This window comes from Bemisia tabaci, chromosome 7 (assembly GCF_918797505.1).
Source record: "Bemisia tabaci chromosome 7, PGI_BMITA_v3".
NCBI classification, from domain to species: domain Eukaryota; kingdom Metazoa; phylum Arthropoda; class Insecta; order Hemiptera; family Aleyrodidae; genus Bemisia; species Bemisia tabaci.
The window spans coordinates 25,237,725-25,255,269 of NC_092799.1; the positions used below are offsets into that span (position 1 = coordinate 25,237,725).

Consider the following 17,545-nt stretch of genomic DNA (forward strand, 5'->3'; position numbering starts at 1 on the left):
CTTGATTTCACCCAAAGTAGGTCAAACCAGAAGTGAGACAAAAAGAATGTTGAGGTATCTCAGTTCAAGACTACGCAAATTTCCTTCAAATATTTTCTCTTTTCAGCAACTACCAATGATCATCTCCAATCTTTTTTTGGCTGAGAAGTAAATAAAATATACTTGAGACATGAGATAAAATTTGAGGTTGGCTTACAGGAAAATGAGTGACTCCTCTAAGTTTTTTCTCGCTAGAGTCGCTGTAGTAGGAGAAGACACGGGTTGTGCGGTCGAAAAGGAACCAGCGCTTATTCCAGTTGTGAAAACGTGAGGTCATTTTCTGCAGATATCCACGACATGACGTGCTGTCTAGCGTTATGTGCTGACACAGTTCTACTTGATGGCCGGCACTGATGATGTGTTGTCGCAAGTCCAGTGTCTCTCCGCTTCTGAATGGAAGGTAACGCGTTAAAGGTCGCTGAAATTAAACAAAATTCAAGATCGTTATTTTTTTGTAAGATAATTAATTAGACAAAAAAAATTTATTGTAAGGTTATTTGGAGAAGAGACATGAATTTAGGTTTTGATATTTTTTCTTTAAGCAGGGTTGCCATAGAATCCAGAAAAAGATATTCCCTGACATCTCTCTGATTTCCCGGACACATTTTGGTAAAATTCCCCGTCAGTTAAAGATATGTCAGACAGTTAAGAAGACATAATTTGAAAATTTTTTACGGCCAAATTTGTTGTTCTAGATGTCAAACCCAGAGCAAATGAAGATGACTTCACAATTTTCCCCCTGAAATTTCCAGGTTTTCCCTAACTTCTTAAAATTTCCTGACATTTCTCAGTTTTCCTGATATTCCCAGACTATGCCAACTCATGCCATGTTTAAGGTTGTCTGAAATCAAGAGATGACAGAAGATTCAAATTTTAATGTTTCTTCTGAGGCTTCTTCAATGGTTGGAATGGTGGATTTTTTAAGGACTTATTGTTAAGAACACATCATTTTCCTCCTATACGTATCGAAGTTAGGTATTCTATTGAAGTATAAGTAGCTTTGATAGAAAATAAAGAAACAGGTACCTGAACATTTCTCCTGGGTCTAGTCTGCCGGGAAAGGGTGCTTAGTTGCTCCTCACTAACACAAGACGAAACCTCTGACCATTGTCTGCTGCCTGTTCCATCTTCTAATTCTGTTAAGTAAGATTTTGACTTGAACTGGAAAATAGGCAAAAAATAAATTAAAACACCAAAACAAGGAAACAGTGTGCATGAATAATACTGAATGTTCAATTGAGGATATGATTAAAAACAATTTCTGGCAAATCATATTTAGAACCATTCTTACAGCCCTGCTGACAAATTGACCTTAGGTTAAGTAGTTCAGGAACTCCGCTACATATGTCGCATTATGAGAATGTATGGCTTTGGAAAAAGAAAAAAAAAAAAAACCATCGATGGAATAATGTCATGCTTAAGGATCATAATTCATTTTTGGTGATTTTGGAGCTCTGACATTTATAAAGAGGCATTCTAAGCACGTGAGGAGAATATAACATTTATTCATAATTTTAACATATTTTTTTCCTGGAAAAAAGGAGTTCTAACTTATAAATCTTTATTCGTATTAGTCTGCTGTACTTTTAATGATTTTGGTTCATTTGAAATGAAAGCAAAAAAAGGTGATTTGAAATTTTTGACCACTTATTTGTAGGGGGTTTTGACTTGGGACTGTTTAACTTCTATTCCAAACGATGCACGAAACCTTTGTAGTACTCTGCCTTTGTTTTTTGTTTTCTTGAAATTTGTTTTTTTCTTGCAAGTTTTGCATGTCTTCTCACAAGTGCTTCTCACAAAGCACGATAAATCACGATAAAGCACGTTAAAGTAGCGATAAGACATAGCCGACCAATCACGTTTCGCCATTTAATCTATGTCAGCCGTGTTCACCCGACAAACACAAAATTTCAACAATCAGGCTGCTGCTCTTGGTGCATTAAATACAGTTGCAGCTGAATGTTCAAAACTGGAGATAAAAGGACTCACCTCTTTGCATGGGACAGAATTCAGAATTTTCGGTGAATTATTGCTGTTTGACTTATCATTAGTCTTCCCGCCATCTTCATTGATAACACTGAAAGAAAAAAAAATTGAATTGAGAGCAACTGAAAAAAAGGGTTGAAGAACCCAGCTAAAATAATGATTTTCTAATTTCACTGAGTTTGTGTGTTAAAAGATAACAATAGGATGAAATATTGCAAAAAAATGTGTTTGTCAAAACTTGAAATTACTGAACATTTCCGTTTTTATTAGCGAACGACTTCTGATGGGATGGTTTTTGACGGCTGAAGGTTTGCTGGGTTTTCTCCATTTCTTAGATTTACAGCTGAGTGAACTGAAGAAAGAAGACACCAGTAAACGGTGAAAAAAACAATTGATGTTTCAAGGTCTGTGATTCGAACAGATTGGAGGTTTATTTTTACCATCTATTTGTGACCAGGTCTGTGAAAAGGGACCATACCGTTCAAAATTCAAATTTGAGTCAAGTGACCATGAAAGCTTAAAAATTGGCACTTGCAGCATGCATGGCAAACGCAAAGGTATCTGAGCAGGTAGTTTAAGCTTTTGCAAAACACTACCGAAGGATGAGGTCCCTTTTCACAGATCCAGTCACAATTATAGTATTTCATTTCTGCATTGGGTTTCAGATTACATACTTAGTTTTAAATTAGGTAAAACTAAATATCGTCAAAATTTCATTTTGAGATTCTTCAGGGTTGCCACAGAATTTAGAAAATGAAATTCTCTGACATTTCCCTGAGACATTTCCGTGAAATTCCCTGACAATTGAAGATGAGACGGATGGTTAAGAAGACATTTAATTAAAAGTAGTTTTCAGGCAAAAGGAGGGGTTATCAATAAGGGCCTTTTTTGGCCCCTACTAGAATCTGGAAATTTATGCGGGTTTTCCAAGTTGACTTAATTTAGTTTACAGAAATAATCATGATTTGGTCCATAGGCCACTGCATACGTGTTAAATGGTTGCCTAAACATACGTCTGGAGGTGTATTTTAGCGAAAATGCATGTTTTTCTATCACTCCAAGGCTTTTTTCACACCGAGCGCATCGTCTAACTAAAACGAGCTTTTGATATGTTATCAAGGAGGCTTTAGGACACATTTTAACCTTGGTTTGGTTTTAGTTAGATGATGCACTCATAGTTAAAAAAAACTTTTTCAAAACTCGACTTCTGAGGGACATCCGCAAAAATCTTAGGAAATTACGCCGTCAGGGTTTTTATTGCCTACAAGTAAAGAAAATCTCCTTGTAAAAGTTTAACAAGGCTTCATAACTGCCCTCAATAATGTACGTAGCATGCATAAAGTTGGAGAGACGTGTTTCCCTAAGATTTTTGCGGATGTCCCTTAGAAGTCGATTTTTAAAAAAGTTCTTTTAAACTATGAGCGCATCATCTAACTAAAACCAAACCAGGGTTAAAATGTGTCCTAAAGTCTCCTTGATAACATATCAAAAGCTCGTTTTAGTTAGACGATGCGCTTGGTGTGAAAAAAGCCTTGGAGTGATAGAAAAACACGCATTTATGCGCCTGCAGACGTATGTGCAGGCAACCGTTTAACACTTATCCAGTGGCCTATGAACCAAATCATGATTATTTCCGTAAACTAAATTGAGTCAACTTGGGAAACTTGCATAGAATTCCAGATTCTAGGTGGGGCCAAACAAAGCCCTCTAGGGGGGCCAAAAAAGGCCCTTATCGATACCCCTCCTTTGATGTTCGAAACCTCAAACCCAATCTAGAATGCAAATGAGGGTGATTTCACAAATTTTCCCTGACATGTTCTTCATTTTCCCTGACATTTCCCGGTTTTTCCAGACTTTTTAAAATTCCCTGACAATTCCCGGTTTCCCCTGACTGTGGCAACCCTGATTCTTGGGGGATGTGCAAATTAGAAACCAAAAATTAAAAGCCATACAATGAAAAACTTGATCCTGAAAGCTATCTTGCATAAGAAATTCTTACTTAAAAAGGTTGATTGTGAATGATTGTAAGTTGGACTGCGTTAAACAGAAAGGAACAAAGCCACATCAGCGATCGCCATATTTAAGTGGGCAATTCAATTTTTTACATGAAAACGGTTGTGCTGATTTTCGTGCGAATTTCAGTGAATTTTCTCCTTAGTAAAAAGCAAATTCCTCAACATTTTTGAAGGAGTCCGCACAAATGTTCTCTCGTAAAAAATTTAATTGCCCACTTAAATTTGGCGATAGCCGATGTGGCTTGGTTCCTTTCTGTTAAACGCGGTCCAATTGTACCTTTCCGAGAGAATATCACTTGATGTTAAACTAGATTCTTCACTTGCGATGCTGTTCAAGGAGTTGCAATTATTTTCGCGCTGCTTCCTCTCTTCCCACTGTGCATGCACCTCAGTTTGCACCCTTTGTTTCAACTCTAGGACCCGTTTGCGTTCTTCTTCAATTACTAGACTACCTAAACAACGAAACAAAATAGTGATTAATTGAGAGGAAAAATTTCCGATCAATGAAAAATTTTCTTGTGTCTGATGAAATGAGTCAATTCATTAATTTGTCTTTGAAAACATTGCTCAGATATCAGCAGCCTAATTGTTGAAATTTTGTGTTTGTCGGGTGGACATAGATGACGTAGGTTAGACGAAGCGTGATTGGTCGGCTATGTCTTATCGCTGCTTTATCGTGCCTTTGTCAGGTGGGATGGACGACATACTGTCGGAAACTTAAGAGGTGCCTTTAGCTTGTCGTGAGTTCCACCCAACATGGGCGTGACAAAGCAGCGATAAGACATAGTCGACCAATCTTGTTCCGCCTTCTAACCTATGTCATCTATGCCTACCCAACAAACATAAAATTTCAACTATCAGGCTGCAGATTGTGTGAGTACAGATGAGGCTTGTTGAGTCAAACGTGTTTTTTTTAAATAAAAAGAATTTGCAGTTATATCTTTTTCTGTTTCCCGACAAAAGCACATTGGATTATGTAAGAATTACAATAGGGAAAAATTTACAGTTTATTAAGTCACTTGCATCGATAGAAAATTTTGACCTTTCCACTAGAAAACGATAATGAAAAGTTTTTACATTACGAGTGCCTTAAACGGTGAAGCAGGTAAAACAAAACTGCACTTCCGTCAAAACTTCCTTCAAACCTTTGACTTTTTGACTAAGCAAGTTTACACTGAAATTAATACAACCCTTTTTATTGTTTTGGCTATTGTGTGATGGAATACATTTTGATGATAAGACAAGAAATCTTAGAATGCCATGTTTCAAAATTTGTAAATTTTTACTTTATGGGAAAAAACCTGGAAAAACATGTCAATTTCCTCAAGAATTATCACCTTTCAGACCGCAGTTATCATTAAATCAATTCAATGTTAAAACACTGACACTGATTTTTGTGGAACCACCATTCATACTGTAATGACTTTCAGAGATGGAGACAAATTAATTTTTTCAGATCGTAAAAATTACAAACCTTGCTTAGCAAGAACCAACTGCCGATTCTTCTCAATTTCTCTTAAAAGGGCCACAGTACGGCGACCAAGAGAATTCGATTGGTTACTTTCCATAATCGGAGTTCCTAAAGTTATTTTTGAGATCCGGTTTAGATCGTCCATTGACTGTTGCTTCAACTGCTTATCTAAATCCTGCAGAAAAAGATATAAATAACGTTAAATTAGTAGAGGTGGGGATTTTTTCCTCAGTTTTTCTCATTTTCCCTGGTGGTGGATTTTTTTTAAACAAAAAAACCAAGTTAAGATGATTCGACTGTTGCCATTTTTTGTGTTAGAGCGATGTAAGGTGTGCGATGTATCGCATCAATTCGTTCCATAATTTCAGCTACTTGTCATTTTTTCGAATTTTGAGATCTCACTTCTGTTATTATGAGACTAAAGAATTCATGTACCAACTTTGACAAAGGAAGTCAACATATTAAAGGCAGAGTTTTTTTAGAGGTCGCATTCGAGTGCAGTTTTGATATCGGTATCGAATGCGACATTTTTCCTCTAAAAAAACCCTGCCTTTATTACGTTGAATATTTGTGTCAAATTTGGTACAGGAATTATTGAGTCTCATAACAACAGAAAAGCAATCGGAACGAACTGATGCGATATATCGCACGTTGCTCTGAAACAAAAAATGGCAACCGCCGAATCACCTTAATTTGAGAACAGTAATTTAAAAAATAAATCAGCTTAGTAAATTCATGGTTTCTACTGTTGGTGCACACAAGATTTATTTTACCCCTCCAGCTCATGTTAAGGTCATCTTTGGAGTCTTTTTTCAACGAAAACCTAAGAAAGAAACCTGGTTGGAGAAATCTTTAAAAAGATGCTGCCAATTTCTTTCCTTCATGCCCAGTCTGGGTATGAAGCACTATAGCACTTTTTGCAAACCTGTTGTGATATTCCAAAGATTTTTATTGTGCTTGCTTGGGCATCAGTAGGCTTTATGCCCGCAAAAATTTACTATCATTTTGAAAAACCCACAAATGACTTTATCAGTCGATTATTTTAACTCAGGATGCAGAAGAACTTAACGAGAAGAGCTCTAAAATGGATAGAAACTTACATCATCAGATTCAGAAGATTCTGGGGACTGCTTTAAAATTGATTTACTTGGAGTTTCACAATGGTTAACGTCACCGAGTTTTATATCCAACTCTCGTATTCTGTTGCGGGTCTGTTGAAAAGAGAACAAAAACGTTACATGAGATCAGTCTGAAATATAGTGCATCATAATAAGTGTTTTAATTTCATTCTGAGATTTTGAGAGCCACTTGGTTAGCAAACTCAACATTGAGGTTCCATAAACGATTTTTTAGGAGTCAAAAAATTTTACAAAAACATAGATACAGCAACAAGTAACTTTACTGGAAGGAAGAATTCGGCTGAAATCAAAGGTACGTATACATATTTTTTAGGCACCATGCCCGACGAATGCCTTTCTTTATTATGACACTCAAGTCTGATTTTTAAGCAAGTTCTGCAAATGGTTCCTGATGAAAATAAAACTAAGATTAAAATAAAAATACTTTAAAAATAACCTCACACATTGCACACGGACACATGTTTCCTTGAGAATTAAACTTCAAATTGATGAAAAATACAGATTACGTTGCTGCGGCGCTTTACTTAGATTCGGAAATTAAGATTGCTCCCTGAAAAAACATAACTCTTAAAAGTTTTAATAGTATTTAAAATGGGAAAAATAATGAGAAAAAAAAATCTACTAAATAGTAAATTAATTGCATTGATTGCGGGGTGCGTGTGGACTGGCTACTTACTGTAAAATGTGATCAGGAAATTTCAGTATCCCTCCATTACATTAAAAGGAGATTATACAAATAGTAGTGTATAATTTGAGTTGAAAAACACTTTACCTCTTTAATATTATTCAGATAGGCAATGAGCAAGGATTCCAACTGTTTAGATTCATCAGCCGCATTGCTTAAAACCTGCTTTTGTTGCAGTCCTAGCTGAGCAACACGTAACTTATGTGTATGTAGCTTTGTTGTCCTGTCATTCAGCTCGCGTTGGTATTCTTCCCTTTTGGATAGAAGATCAGCTTCTTCCTCTAACAAGAGAAACTCAGAGTCTTCAAAATTCTGAAATTATAACAGATTTTAAGAAAACAAAATGGCAGGTGTTAGTGCTTCCCTGTTTAGACTTGATGAGTAATTTCCTCTGGAAATTTTATTCTGGTTCTGTGCTTGATGTACAATTTTAAAGAACAAAATTATTACTCCAGTCAACTTCCTCTAAGTCAAATGTTCTTAAAGTGGAATTTTCCTCTAAATTAAACTTTTTTTCGTCCTGTTTTAATTTTTCGTAAGAGCAAAAAGCCCTGTGAGAGGAATTTTTCTCTGAGTAGAACTAACAATTTGGTCCCTATGCAATTAGCCATTAAGGAATTTAATTGTCATATGGTTTTCACGTGTGGATACACAATCGGTTCACAAAAAATCAGATTTTTGGAGGTCAAGGTAAATCATGCTGAAAAACTAATCTTTTGTTGGGCTCTTGAGACCACAGATACATAGGCTGTTGATCATGTACGTAGGAATCATACCTCAACCACTAGTCCTTAACCATAGCCTTATCAGACAAAACTCATACCCACTACACCGTTAGGGTGTCCATGTCAGAAGATAAAAATTGATTCAATATAAACTGCACGCAAGAATAAAGAGTGTTTTTAAGTTTCCACATTACAGTGCTACCATATTTTTCACGCTGAAAAAGAAATGCACACATCACCCAAGTCTATTCACTTTTGCTACTCTCTGATGAATCACTTCTGTCCGCTATCATATGGATGAGAACCATTCCATTCATTTACTGTAATAATTAAAGAGTGCACACATTTGACACAGCTTGTATTCCTAGTGAAATTTTAATGATCAGGACTCCAGTCTTACTTAAGTTGAGATGTTCGATGAGACTTACCTTCTTTTCATACTCGAGATTTTCTTGTTTTAGCTTGTAGGACTGCATTAACTCATCCTGTTCTACTACATCACAATTGAACACTTTCTCTTCCAATCTGAGACAAATAAAGTAACAGGAAATTAAGGATGGTTTCATCTTCTTTGGAGAAAGCTGGTGCTCATTAGCAAGTTCTTACCAGAAACGATCAGCAGAATAATGAATGAGATTAATCAGTTTCATGATTTTTGAAAATGAAACAGTCAAACTCAAAACAATTCACATTTCCAGTGACCGGTAACAGTATAAAATAATTGAGATGAATGCAACTTTAAGTCAGTAGTAACTTCAATATGATTAAGAGGAAGATTCTTGGCATTACACCAGTTGTATTCTTAGCGTGTTTACAGATTGGTAATAAAACCTTTCCTGAAAATCATGCATCGCTTGGGATTTTATACATACTTAAGACAAATGGAATCAAAGATGGATGTCTTCATTGAATGTTCAAAAGGACCAAATTCAGACTCTATTTCAAGTAGTCAATTATAAAATAAAATTGTTTTGATGGTAAAGTTACGGTACAATAAGAATATCATCAACTATGCATTTTTTGGTAGATAACATATAATAGATATTGTGGAATTTACTCACTCATTTAAAGATTTCTGCTCTTCTTCCAATTTTCGCTTACTCTCTGCTTGTTGTGCAGTGCACTTTTCTATTTCTTTCTCAATATTCAACAATTTTTCTTGCAGTACCCTCAAGCTTTCTTCCTCTGCTTTGATCACTCCAGTTTCAGACTTGTACTCTCCTTCCAATAGCGCACATTCCATCTCCATCTGTAAATTGAGGTACAAATTATGACAAAAAACACAAGAATTTAAACTAATAAGTGTTGTCATTCATTCCTCCACCACAAGCCTCAAATATATTCAAAGCCGCTGGCTGGTGGGGTGCAAGGGGAGGGAGAAAGTGAGAGAAGGGAAGAGGTCTCCAAGTGGCAGGCAACGCTTGGATTTCCAAAAATTTCCCTTAATACTCCCGCAATGTTAACGTTAACTCCTCATGACTTCCAAACAAATTAATACCCCCAAATCCCTGACTAGCTTTTTATCTAAGCTGATCCTTTTAAGATCAATTGAAGAATTTAAAAGTCTGGTTTTTGTTCAAATTTAAGGATCTACACAATGAATATATTTAAAGATACATACTAAGAGTAAAATTAGTTACACATTTTTTCCCAAGTGATGTCAAGCTACAAAGGTTTTAACTTTGACACCCCCCTGTGCTTCTTCCAGATTTTGTAGATGGAGCTAAATTTTGGGAAATGACGTCTTAGACCAAGTAGAATTCAAATACTAAACTTCAAGAGAATCCAAAGGGAGCAAAAAAAGGGGTGCTTTGAATCACGCTCATTATACCGGGACTTTCCAACACCAATGTAGAATATTTCAAACAGTAATGATAGTTAACAAGGAGCATAGTCCATGGTATAATAATAACATTTAAAAAATAAATTTTGATATTGATGCAAACATCCAAGATTTTTTTTTTCGGAAAATCTTATGAAATTTTACTTTTTATCATTGATAAGGTTGAAGACTGCCACGTAAGAGCCCCTTGGAGTCTCTAATAAAGGAGGTATGGTATGCATGGACTAAATCATACCTCTCGCAGAATCTCATCTTCTTGCTGGCGAATTTCAAGGACCTTCGATTTGAACCCCACCAAATCTTTCAGCATTGACTGCCGCTCATTCCTCAATGTATCCTTATCAAAGTCCAAAGACCTTCGCTGGGCTGTGATTGCAGAGTCAATTTCATCCAGCGGCAGTATGAATTTACTCTTCTCCTTTGGTACACTCATCTCCGGCTTGCTTGGCGAGAAACTGGGAGTTTTCGAAGGCTGGTTTACAAGCTTGTTTAATTCATAAACCAGATTATCTATCTTCCGCTTTTCTTCCTCAAAACCATCTTGAACACACCGTTTTTGATTTGGAACATTCTGGTAAATCGTCTTGTCTTTAAGCTTCTTTACATCTGCCTGTAGTGCACTGACCAAGTCATTTCGGTTAACATCACCATTGGTTAAATTATGAGGCACAGAGGTGAGTCGTTCATTTGAAAAGGACCGGCTCAAAGAGTTAACTCCGTTCAAGTCGTTTCTCACCGACTGTTCTGTGTAGCTGCGTGACATGATGTCAATGTTTGACTTTTTAATGTTTCCATTCTGGAGTTTTTTGTGCAATGAGGGTGAAAATGAGTTAACGGTGCTGTTGGGAATAGTTGATTGTTTGTCAAGCTGCATTTTGAAAGTTGATAGATTGTTTGAGCCATCTCGAGTGTAATGGTTCAACCCATTGTAAGTTGTATAATGTGGTTTTGGAGAGGAAGCTGCATTCGGTCCTAACTCACTGAGACTAGCAATTCGAGTTTCCAACTGTTCCAGACAAAACTCTTCACTGCAACAGACAGAAGGAGATTGATTAACGTAACTTAAATGTTTAGGCTATTCTTTTTCACTTCAATTAAGGCTTTTTGACACCCCTTTCTGGGGGAACCCCCTTTCCTTATAATAGTTCGTCATGCTATGCTCACATCCTTCTGTAAATTACTTAACACTGACTCTAACTAACTTTTTTCAGTTTTTCTGAAGATATCAGCAAAAGTTCATTAAAATGCTTAAGACAAATTGATTATGAAATGGCAAACATGGAAAAGAAAATATAGAGTATTGCAATTAAAAAATGAAAAATGAAGTAAAAAAAAAAGAAAAAAATTGTAGTTCCTTGGACTATTTGTCATAAATTACATTTAATATGTCAAAAATGTGTTACATGATGCTTTACTGAATACTTTATCACCCCGTGTGGTCCTTAAACTGATAGTGAAGACATGAGGAGTCCTTCATTTTGCAAGTCTGCAGCCATTTTAAAGAGAGATCAACACCAAAAAAACAAATATGATTTGCGAGATTTGATGCAAGATAATATTTTTGATTGGCAATAGAAGCAATGTGCAGGAGAACGTTTACGCTTATCCATTATATACTTCGAAAGATCACAAAACAGTAACTGCTTTTTAAATTTTATAAATCTTTTTCACTTCTGATGGCGGTGTTTTTAATATTCAAATTTCAGGAATGTACTGAAAAGCTTTGATAATATTAAAGGTACAGAAGGTTGAGAAATGTTTGTCTAATGTGAGAAGAGGGTAAAACCCAATGTAACATAGTGTTTTGTGTTTCTTCCCAGGGCACAATGAACACTTAATACTATCCTTTGCAAATACTTCATCTTGATAGAAAAAGTTGAAATTATTTGGCAATTTGCAAAATAAATTTCTTTCAGCACATTTCCTTCAAGTTAAGAACATAATAGCACAACCACTTCAAAATATGGAAATGATATCTTACCTTGGAGAGGTATCCTTTCTTGAGACGGTAGTTTTTATCCTCGTTCTAGGGCTGTTGGGTTGCGAAATGATACTTTCACAGCTCCGCCTGGTTGTGTCGCTGACTTCTAGATTATTCCTCTTCTCAAAATCAAAATGAGCAGTCTTGGAATACTTATCACTATAAAAACACACCAACGCCGATTATTATGGGCATATACACAGCATAGAAACACAATCGAAAGTAGTGTAGGGAAATATGAGTCTAGTTATGGTACAGAGACGCATGACAATGCTCACAAGAATTCTGAGTGGATGCACAATTACTGAAGATAAGTCACACGTTCACATTTAGGCATAGACACACACTATCCTGATTTCTATGGTTGCAGCAGTGGAATGCTCTCTGTCATAACTTCCTCCAATTCACTTGAAAACCGTTCACACGCCTTATCTCTGTGTTTTTTATCTCCTGAAAGTGTGAGACTGTTTTTTGGGGCTATTAATACTTCTTATCTTGAGAATTAACAGCCGGTAAATAAGAGACAATATTTCCAAGGGGTCTTAATTGGAAAAGTAAATGCTTATATTTTTGGATAAACTTTGACAAAAAGAAAACAAACTGCAATACAATGTTGCACATTTCCCCACCCCCCTATTACATCTTTAATTTTGAAAAAATTGATGAAAAAACTCTGTTAAAAATAAGAAAGAATATTCCACAGAAATGGCCAAGAATTAAGGAGAAAAGTTAAAACACAACAAATATTTAGACAAAAGCTGTAACATATATTATGAATTTCTTAACATGACCCATAATCAGTTAGGTCCTTTCAGAAAACACCCAATCTAAATACATTCTTACTGCTGGTGGACATCATTGATAAAATAGGTTGTGCTCCAGGACAGGAGAGAGTGAGTCTACATTACAGGTGTGTTACAGGTGTATTACAGGTGTATTACAGGTGTATTACAGGTGTATTAAAAGTGTATTAGAGGTGTATTGCAGGGTGGGAGGGGATGCTCAGAGCTGCGTAACGTAACACCAGAATGGGTAATGAATAGCTCCAATTTTTCGAAAATCTGTGATGCAAAACCAACGCAAGGTAGCAATTTTAGATGGCAACATTTCATCACATAGTGCTCATTTGAGAGGGGGGTCATGGACTGAAAGAGCAATCCTTCCAGCGGAGTTCAGACCTATCTTAAGGGTGCTTTAAGGGGAGGAAGCAGGGGGTGGCAGATATGAAAAAAATACGTTTTTGGGCATTCCTTCTTTCATCATGTTAAATTGACCGACAGAGAAAGCTTGCAACTGATTTGACTTACTCTTTTGGTGAGGATCCATCAAAATTGAAAGAAGTATCCCTGGAATATTCAGACAAACCATTAGGAGAGCCGAGATGTTTATCACGTGGCAGCGAACCATTGGTGATAATTCTGTAAGAAAGGAATAAAAATAAAAAGTGGCACAGACTACAGATGTAGAAAGTAGGTAATCTGGTAGAAACAGCCTAAAATTTGTTTAAAATTGTTTTAACTTTTCTTTGAGCAGAATGGATCACTAGACAAGGTACAAATTTAAGCATTCCGATACATGTTTCTGAACCAAAATTTCACGTAGAACACGATCCGCGCAACGAAAATTACTGAAACCAACTCCTAACGAAGATATTCACCTTTTCATTTCACATTGGTTACGAGGAATTTGAACTGCCCGCTCACAAGAAACTCAAAGCTCTACGTGAGTCAAATCGCACACGACAACGGTCTCAGTAAGTTTCTTAATCAAGCAATATTCATTTCCCACCATGTGTTGTTCGAACTATAGGCAATTTGCTATAGCTGAGCCAAAGCGTCAAGATTGAGGCTGCCAGATTTTTACATCGCGCAGAGACTGTCATGATATCGTTTAGCGCGCAATGTGAATCACGTAGAGCATTGAGTTTTCATGAGCGGGTGGTTTGAATTCACGCATCAAGAATCATTAAATATTGTTGTGAGGAGTTGATTTCGATAATTTTCATTGTGCGCATCCTGCTCTACATGAAATTTTGGTTACGGAACATATATCAGAGTGCTGAAATTCGTACCATGTCTAGTGGTCCATTATTACTTTAGTTTGAGTTTTGCAGGTTGAAAAAAACAAACACGAATAAGCAGATCTGTAAATTGATACTTACTGGTACTTTGATGACGTCATTTTGTTGTAATTTTAGAGAGTGAATGTGAGAGTGTATTTTTCTCTTAAGCTCAGAGCAAAACTACTGATTCTCATGTTTTGAAGGTAAATTAGAGGTAAAAGGAGATAAATTGGGGGAGTCTTTAGAGTCCATACCAAAAAGTTTACTCACTTTCAGACTGGGGTAAAAGATCTGCCATCTTTATTCTTGTATTTACCTTCGATTCAATTCTGAACTAAAGATAGCTGAACTTTTGTCACATAAAAATAAAAATCTAAAACAAGAAACAAATAAACCAACATGAACTTATATGGACTGCATATAGCAGAGAGGAACCAAGCCACATCAGCTATTGCCAAATTTAACTGACGATTAAATTTTTTACAAGAGAACGTTTCGGATTCCTTTGAAAATTTTAAGGAGTTTGCTTCGTACTATGCAGAAAATGCACTGAAATTCGCACAAAAATCGGCACAACCGTTTTCGTGTAAAAACTTGAATTTCCCGATTAAATTTGATAATAGCTGATGTGGCTTGATTCCTTCCTGCTTGACACTGTCCATTTGGTGTGTACTCTATAGATAATAATTTCAAATGCCACCGCCTGAATCCAACCAAACAACCAGTGAAGTATGATTATCAACCAATCATACCTATTATGATGAGGTTTTGCCGACTGTTCCAATGTTTTCTTCTCATAGTCTGCAAAAACTGAGAGGATCTCATCTAGCTGCTTCTTTTCTGCTGCTTGGATTGACAGCTGCTCATCTAATTGCTATAATGAAATAAAGAAAAATAAATGAAACGAATACAGAAAACAAAGAATTCATCAAAAGATCCTATAGAGCATTTTTTAAGTAGGCGCAGTCAAAGAATAAAAAAAGGAATATTCCAAAAGGCCATAATAAAAAACCAGATGATGTAAAATGCAAGAGCTTTCAGGTGCACTGAGTTCAAAATTGGAGGATATTCAAGGCCTTTAAAATTTGAGGAAAAATTCAAGCAAATTCAAGGGCATTTCATGAAATTACGAACCCTGGTGAGTTTAGAGGCAGCCTGCTACTCAACACTTTGTCTGGAGTCGAAAAATGTGTGTCTTAAATTGTGGCATTGTAAGTCTCTGCATTACTTTTTTAACAGAAAAACTAACCGACAGTTTCTATGAACATTTTCTGTGGATCTTCTTCCCTCATTAAAAAATAATCCACACAAAACTGCAACAGGATATATTCATTAGTTTTACTCAAGGAAAATAAAACATAATCATGATTTTTAAACATTCCAATTGAGATACACACGTTATTCGCATTTCACCATTGATAAGACTATGTTCATGATCTATGGAGTAGAGAGAGACCATTACAGAGAAAGAAAATTGTTGCTCTTTTGAAAGACAGTTACAGAGAGAGAATTTCTTGCGCTTTTTTTTTTTATTTTGAAATGACTTATGGGTTTTTGATGTTGTGTTATATATATTTTTGTGATGAAATTGAAAATAGTGTCATTATTGTAAAAATATTATTTCTGAAAGAAAAGGAAGAAAAACCACAATTAAAAGGTAGATTTTTAGGGTTCAACGCAGGATTACTAGGTACCTACAGAATTTAGGAAATGAAATTCCCTGACATTTCCCTGATCTCCCGCCACATTTTGGTATAATTTTCTGACAATTAAAAGTATGCCTTACCATTAAAAAGACTAAATTTGAAAAAGATGTCACTCAAAATCTGTTGATTGAAACATCAAACACATTCTGGAAAGCAAAAATAGGTGATTTAACAATTTTTCCCTGACATTTTTCCGTCATATTCCCTGAAATTTCCAGATTTTCCATGACAGTTTCATTTTTTTTTCTTTTCACCATTATTTCCTGATGTTGCAATCCTGTCAACAGCAAAATTTCCTAGTTTTGAAACCCTGATTTGATACAAATGAACGTAATTTCTCGGCTTTTTCCGATTCTCCCAAACTTTTCAAGAACTAATCGCCCCATCTTAGAAGTTAATAATAAAGTGGGATCTTAAAAAAGGCGAAACTGCAACTTACACTTACCTTGTTCAGCTCGAGATCATAATTATACTGACTACACGGCCCAGAGCCACTGCATGAATAAGGGTAACTTGACTGAGAACAGTACGGATGATAAGACGACAAATCTTCTTCGTAACTTGCTTTGGATTGAACCATGCTGTGCACTGGTGAAACTACACCGCTCTTATGCGCTGAGTATGTGGGGTTTCGGTCAAAGGATGCACTGGGAAGTGACAACACCTTCCCTCTGATAGGCTCACCTCCTCCCAAAATATTCTGACTCTTAGGTACATATTCACCCGGATGACCGCTCCCATTGACTAAACTTGGGGGCAGGTCACTATTATTTACTTTGCTTGACTGGTATGAGCAGTTTATGTTCTGGTAAATAACTGAGTTGTTCAACTTTGAGCAATTGTCATTGGCAGCGGGGGATTTGTTCAGTTTCGAGATGTGATTGATCGGTGAGTTTTGTCCGAAAACAGCGTCGGCGGGTGAGTTGACTGTGACACTCCCACGAGGAAAGCATTTTGGTGAAATGTATTTGTCAACGGGTGTGACATTGAAAGTTGATTGTACTTTTTCCTTTTTGGAATCTGAAAAAAGGAAGAAAAAATACAATTTTGGGCTGGTACCCATGACAAGAGATTGCGCTAATGGGTGCCTCAATGGTATAAAACTTTGTCAATGTCGCTAAGATTATACAAGGCCTCTTATTTTATGTTCTTCTTTTACAGGCATCTAAAAGTTTTTACTTTACATATTTATCTGCCAAAACATTAGGAATAATACAGAAAAAAATCAGTGGCTAATCACAGAACAAAAGGTACATTTCTTTGAAAGATAAATAGTTTAAAAAATGCAAAAGTTTGGGAACGTTTGGTTGAAAAGGGCTTCATATTTTCTTTCTTTTTCTTTCAAGGTTGCCAAAATTTGCTGAAAAATTGAAAGTTTGTACTGTACTCACCGTTAAACTGATTTAATCCAAATGAATTCGACTGCATGGAAGACTTCATCATATTGGAAAGAAGAGGATAGTTAAATTTAAAAAGACCCGACTGTCCAACTGCAATTGTACTTCCTGGAAAGAAATTATGAAACTGATAAATGAAAAGAAATTGATATTTTAGAGTGAAAACGAATATAACTAAAAGTTAGAAATAAGATTCATGACTAATTTTTTCACTTGATTTTTCAATATCGGCAAATTGAGACCAAAGAGCAGCTAAGAAGCCAAAATCAAATAAAACAAATTTTTAAAACTGTTTTTTTTTAAAACAGATTTCCGCAATTTTATTGCAAAAGATGAAGTTGCACAATCTTAGCAGCATTGCAATGCTAGTGGTTCCTATTTGCAAAATGCAATCCAAATGATCTAATCTGCTACAATACGTGTGTTTAAATGGGAAATGCCGCCAGATGACGTCACTAAGCGGTGAATTTTCTCACTTCGAAATAATTTGTTTATT

At 36.0% G+C, this 17,545-nt stretch overlaps 1 protein-coding gene across 2 annotated transcripts in view; it reads right to left on the bottom strand.

Annotated features, from left to right (window-relative positions):
* The window catches only part of LOC109038128 (uncharacterized), a 103,696-nt gene that overhangs the window by 4,550 nt on the left and 81,601 nt on the right, over positions 1 to 17,545 (bottom strand). For both annotated transcript variants that reach the window (XM_072302511.1, XM_072302510.1), the window contains exons 4-18: positions 17,044 to 17,157; positions 16,098 to 16,672; positions 14,699 to 14,820; positions 13,192 to 13,302; positions 11,885 to 12,043; positions 10,139 to 10,931; positions 9,122 to 9,309; positions 8,489 to 8,585; positions 7,423 to 7,647; positions 6,612 to 6,722; positions 5,515 to 5,686; positions 4,318 to 4,492; positions 2,029 to 2,116; positions 1,066 to 1,200; positions 197 to 457 (exon numbers count right to left, since the gene is read on the bottom strand). In XM_072302511.1, coding sequence (XP_072158612.1) covers positions 197 to 457; positions 1,066 to 1,200; positions 2,029 to 2,116; positions 4,318 to 4,492; positions 5,515 to 5,686; positions 6,612 to 6,722; positions 7,423 to 7,647; positions 8,489 to 8,585; positions 9,122 to 9,309; positions 10,139 to 10,931; positions 11,885 to 12,043; positions 13,192 to 13,302; positions 14,699 to 14,820; positions 16,098 to 16,672; positions 17,044 to 17,157 — 3,326 coding nt within the window. The remainder of the gene's footprint in view (positions 1 to 196; positions 458 to 1,065; positions 1,201 to 2,028; positions 2,117 to 4,317; positions 4,493 to 5,514; positions 5,687 to 6,611; positions 6,723 to 7,422; positions 7,648 to 8,488; positions 8,586 to 9,121; positions 9,310 to 10,138; positions 10,932 to 11,884; positions 12,044 to 13,191; positions 13,303 to 14,698; positions 14,821 to 16,097; positions 16,673 to 17,043; positions 17,158 to 17,545) is intronic.